Source organism: Sprattus sprattus (assembly GCF_963457725.1).
Source record: "Sprattus sprattus genome assembly, chromosome: 6".
NCBI classification, from domain to species: Eukaryota; Metazoa; Chordata; class Actinopteri; order Clupeiformes; family Clupeidae; genus Sprattus; species Sprattus sprattus.
In genome coordinates, this window is record NC_137925.1 from 34,194,272 (window position 1) to 34,200,213 (window position 5,942).

General features: G+C 47.2%; 1 protein-coding gene across 1 annotated transcript; it reads left to right on the top strand.

Annotated features, from left to right (window-relative positions):
* Positions 1 to 990: 990 nt before the first annotated feature.
* egr1 (early growth response 1) lies at positions 991 to 5,231 on the top strand. Its single transcript, XM_080840768.1, has 2 exons — positions 991 to 1,727; positions 2,551 to 5,231. The coding sequence occupies exons 1-2, from the start codon at positions 1,517 to 1,519 to the stop codon at positions 3,909 to 3,911; spliced, it is 1,572 nt and encodes a 523-aa protein (XP_080696894.1). The 5' UTR covers positions 991 to 1,516; the 3' UTR covers positions 3,912 to 5,231.
* Positions 5,232 to 5,942: the final 711 nt, after the last annotated feature.

Consider the following 5,942-nt stretch of genomic DNA (forward strand, 5'->3'; position numbering starts at 1 on the left):
AGTTATTTCTGTTATTGCAAGTTCACAACATTAAAGTTGCTGTGTTCTGAGAGGACAGCGAGTTATACGTCTGATGCATGATGCTATTGTTTATCTTCATAAGCGACACGACTCTGTTCACACACCGATGCACATATCTCTGCTGGTCTTTAATGTCAATTATATTTCGCCCTGAGAAGGCATCTATAACCATGTAGGTTATATGAACACGTTTACAGCTTAAGCAAGGTTGTAAGCCTACATGACTCTCACCTTGTTGACGATATTATTATTATTTCGCCTTTTAGCCTATTATTATTAATACTAATAATAATAACAATTAATAATAATATTGTTGTTGTTGTTGTTGTTACTGTTGTTGTTGCTGCAGATGGCGTTGTTGTCATTGTTGTAAAATGATAACATATTGCACGTCCAAAAAGTTCTCTAATATATTTGCCAGAGAGGGTAAGGCTCAGTAATTGTGCTGACATTAGTTATTGTGCGCAGTGCTGGACTTCAATTGCACTCTACCCTGTCTTTCGCTGCCAAGCGCCGATCAGTGCTACATCAGGAAACTCCAAATAAGGACAAGGAAGTGGAAACCCACCGGAATCAGTCCTTATGTAGTCACGACCTTATAAGGGATGGCGGAGTCGGGTCTTCCGGCCAACGCTATGCTAGCACAGACACGGGAAATCCGAACGTTAACTGCAGCAACTGAGGTGAACAGAGAGAAATTCGCCCCTGTCCCTCTGAAGAGATCTTTTCCGTTCATGCATTGATCACTGACTGAGGAGGAATGATCTCTCTCCCTGCGATTTATTGCACGGACTTAATATCAAGTCTCCCCAATCTGCCTTTTTCCCTTCAGGCAAACGTCATGTGTCCTCCACTGCAGTGCCTAAATATGGGCTTCCTCCAGTCCATATTTGGACATCTACGTCACAGCAAGAGGGTATATAAAGGAGTGGGGATCCTCTCAGTCGAGAAAGAGCCCAGAGAGCCTAACAGACAAACTACGCTAGTGTAGAAAGCAGATAGACACACTCGCTGCGCTATCGCTATTGCAGAGAATCACCTTTTGACACAAAACGTGCAAGTCAAGTCAAAACAAAAACAGTATCAAATCATTTAAAGTAGGATCGAATTTAATTAGGTCCATGAATTAAAACGTTTGATGTTCCTAAGAATTTGATGTTTTTTCATCAATTTCAGGGAATGAGCAAAAAGGACACTTTTGGTTTCTGTCATCTGTTTTGAACAGAAAACTGGATTTTTTTCTTCCCTTCTGGAGAAAGGAGAAAAGGGGAACAAAAACAGAAGAAGACTTCAGCTCACGACTGTCTGTGGAGTCTAGCCAGAGAGAAGAAGAAGAAGAAGCAGCAACAGCATCTTCACTCTTCCCAGAGGGACCGCCGGTGACTTCCTCCACCTGTGCGCCTCTCTCGTGCTCACACTTTTCTTCTCCACATACACACGCCTGTGTGCGAGCACACGCACAGAACCTCACACACTCCAGCCTCAGCCCTGAAGGATGGCTGCAGCCAAGACCGAGATGCTTCTACCCGGCCTCCAGATCTCTGACGCCCTCAGCTTCCCGCACTCTCCCATGGATAACTACCCCAAGCTGGAGGAGATGATGCTGCTCAACTCTGCAGGGACCCCCTTCCTCAACGCCTCCGCACCCGAGGGTGCAGCTTTCAGCACGGGGGATCCAGGGGACCATTACGACCATCTGACTGGAGGTAAGAGCTGTTCTTACATTTTTATCATATGCATAGAAATCCTAGGTTCCATGGAAATATTTGATATTTTAGCTTATGGATTTTGGTTATGTTAAAGAGTAAAAAGTTAAATCTGTTTTGACATAAATATGTATTTAGGAAATAATTAGTTACAGCACTTGTAAAAAGTCAGTGCTTTATTCAAAGATAGTGGAGAAAGAAACACAGACTGAGAAGTCATTATAATGGCATCATTATTGAGACAGCATCTGGCATGGGTTTTGCTTGCTGCAAAGCCACAGAGTGGCTCAATTCAAATCACATTTTTAAAGTAGCTGAATTGCATTTTCAGTAATCAATTGCCTTTGGCGATGTAATGGAATTCAGAAGCTGAGAAAGAGAGAGAGAGGGAGCGTGAGAGAGACAGAAGGAGGGAGAGAGAGAGGGAGCGTGAGAGAGACAGAAGGAGGGAGAAAAAGCATGCATGCAGATGGCTTGGATTGAGCCGGTGCTCTTGTCTCTCTCGGGGAAGTTGGAGAGCGGGGCGGGAGGGGTTGAGGAATTGGTGGCGTGCTTTCGTGGGGGTGGGGGGGTGGTGGTGGGGGGTTCTCCTGCTTTGTGTCAGCACCTGCTGTTCCCATTGAGAAGAGTGTGACAGCAAGAGTCAGGCACATTGGCAGGACCCCCCCTGACTCCCCGATTTCCGCAGCTCAGGGGATCTATGAATTTGTAAAAATACACAGGGGTAATAATGGTGGTGGGATGGGGGACAGTCCACACAGCCCTAAACAGAGAGAATGTTGTTTCTAAATGGCATGTCTTGTTGTTGCTGTGCCCCCTTCAGATACGTTATCCGAGATCTCCATGAACTGCGAGAAGTCGCTGGAGCAGAGCTACAACCAGCGGCTGCCACCGATCTCCTACACGGGTCGCTTCACCCTGGAGCCGGCCGTCAGCGGTGCCAGCCTCTGGGGGGAACCCCTTTTCAGTCTGGTCAGCGGCCTGGCGGGCATCAACACCTCCTCCAGCACGGCCGCTGCCCTTGCCGCCGCTGCATCCGCCGCCGCCGCCTGCTCTGTTGCCACCTCTCAGACCACTCCGTCCTCCTCCTCCTCTTCCTCCTCCGTCTCCTCCATGGTCTCCTCCCAGAGTGCCACCATGAGCTGCGCCGTGCACCAGAGCGAGCCCAACCCCATCTACTCAGCCGCCCCCACCTATTCGAGCACCAGCCCCGACATCTTCCCTGAGCAGAGCTCCAGCTTCCCCAGTGCCGTGGGGGGGTCGCTCCAGTACCCTCCCCCCGCCTACCCCAATGGCAAGACCAGCGGGCCCAGCTTCCCCGTTCCCATCATCCCAGACTACCTCTTCCCACAGCAGCAGAGCGAGATCAGCCTGGTGCCCCAGGACCAGAAGCCCTTCCAGACTCAGCTGGGCCAGCAGCCGTCACTAACACCGCTGTCCACCATCAAGGCATTCGCCACGCAGACGGGTTCTCAGGACCTGAAGAGCGTGTACCAGTCGCAGCTGATCAAGCCCAGCCGCATGCGCAAGTACCCCAACCGGCCGAGCAAGACGCCCCCCCACGAGCGGCCCTACGCCTGCCCCGTGGAGTCGTGCGACCGGCGCTTCTCGCGCTCGGATGAGCTGACACGCCACATCCGCATCCACACGGGCCAGAAGCCCTTCCAGTGCCGCATCTGCATGCGCAACTTCAGCCGCAGCGACCATCTGACCACGCACATCCGCACGCACACCGGCGAAAAGCCCTTCGCCTGCGAGATCTGCGGACGCAAGTTCGCCCGCAGTGACGAGCGCAAGCGCCACACCAAGATCCACCTGAGACAGAAGGACAAGAAGGCCGAGAAGAGCAACATGGCCGCCGGGGTCGGGGTTGGAGTCGGGTCAACGGTGTCAGTCACTAGCATCTCCATCCCTTCCCCTGTGTCAAGCTACCCCTCCCCCATCACCTCCTACCCGTCTCCAGTCTCCTCCTACCCCTCCCCGGTGCCCTCCTGTTACTCCTCACCCGTGCACACCTCCTACCCTTCACCCTCCATCGCCACCACATACTCCTCGGGCACCAGTATGTTCCAGACGCAGGTGGCCACCTCCTTCCCGTCTTCAGTCAACATCTACAACTCGCCAGTCACCACTCCCCTGCCAGACATGTCCACGCTCTCACCACGGACAGTCGAGATCTGCTAAGAGACATTTCAAGCTCGTCCCCACGCTCAACTCCGCGCCCGGGAAAAAATGCAGTGCAGCACAGAACAGCGCAGCTCAGCTGAGGCGATTCAAACGTCTTTGTGAGGGGAATGGAAAAGAGAGAGAGAAAACCATCAAAAAGACTTGTTATTCCCCTCTGAAAAGCACGTTTCTGCTCAGTCCCTTCCCACCATCGAGTTGAGAGACAGAGAGAAAAATTGTCAAGGACTTTAACAAAGACAGCAGAAGACAAAAAGGGAACTTTTTTTTCACCCACAAATCCCTTCCCTTCAAATAAGGCATAAGAAATCTTTGTAATGATAGAGACATCACACAAGCTATGGCAGGTCTTTATTTTGTATGACTGTACACAGAGACCCACCTAAACATACAAACATCAGTGAAGAGAAAAAGGATTTCATCCTTTGAATCAAATACCTTCAAGCTCAGATGAAAACAAAGGAGACATTTACAAAAGACTTTGGATAATATACATAAGTTACAGTATATGTATATTGTACAGGTGCCATGTTTCATTATGTTTGATTCTTTTTTGGTACCATTGTTGTGAAAAATGATTTGCATATTTGCATTGTATTATTTGAATTGAGCAGGGCCATATTTTATAAAATACTTTCCGTATTACGTAGTGAAAATGCTGTGATAAGTTCTTGACTTTGTTTGGGGAAAAAAAACCGCACTTAAGTATTCTGAAGCATGTGTAAGAGTGATGTTAGTTTCTCTTTTTTTGTAAATATCATCCACTGGTACTATCTTTAACTCTTCTCACACGTGACAAGGCAGTCTGTTATTTGGGGGGGAACAAAACCGAGAGACTTTTCTTTCTTTCAGACTCACATTTTCAAGTTTTCGGTGCCTTTTGTGAAGCCTTGCTGGAGTTCTTTGACACAGTCATGTGCAAGTTGATGCGTTCTGCATCTAGCCTTAACGTGGAAGGGATTTTTTTTTTTTTAACAGAATGTAAGTTACATTTCAAGGAAGGAAGGGAAAGGATACATGGGCACTGGTTCATTTCCTTCAGATGTAAGCAAAAAAGGAAAACTATATAGTATATTTTTGTAATGTATATACTTACATCTTCAGGAGTTGGAATGTTGTAGTTACCTACTGAGTAGGCAAGGGATTCTTTTGTATGTTTATTTACATGCAGTCCATTATTTTGTTGTTATTTTAATTTTGTATTTGTGTTTGTTAAACCAAGTGACTGTTTATTGCTTATAAACACATTGAATGCGCTTAACTGCCAATGGGATATTTGGTGTACAAGATATCCTTCCAGAACTGAAATATAAATAAAATATAAATATATATGTTCAATCCCTGTCATATTTGACTGTTTACTGATGTGTTTTCACGTACAAATCCATTCCTACCAAACATATTACATCAGAAATATGCACATGTAGTATCCTTATAGATAAATAATTTCACTGCCTTCCTTACACAAGTATACTTCAGTGCATTATTCAGTGCATTGACCTCTACTGCCATCCAGAAGTATACAGTGTTCACCCCAAGTGCACCCTGCAATCATCCCATCTGTCTAAAGAGACCGCTTTCATTTAAGTTGTGTTTATCTAACACACCTGGATTGTAATCCATGCCACTACCACTATGCCCTGTTCTTTGACCCCTCATACAGTGGGCTGGTATAAGCACACTCTCCAACACAATGTCTTCTTACTGATAGATGTTAGTCCAGTCCTCTGATATAATTGCAATGGCTGTTATTGCGATTGCAGATTAAACATACATTTAATCAAGGCAAACCCTATGAACAAAAAGGTTAAAGGTGGACATATTCATGGGGGTTTTGGTGACATGCGTTCCACAGCAGTGATGTTGTGGTTCTAAGAGGCACGCTGCGTGTTTCTGAAACGGATCAGAGAAAGATGTGGGGCAGGTCGGTCCTAGAGGCAGTTGCCTGTGTTGTGCTACGCAGTTGTCATTCAGCTTGTATCTCAGCCTAGCATAATTTCTCTGGGCGTGTTGGGTCAAGCTGAAAGGCTC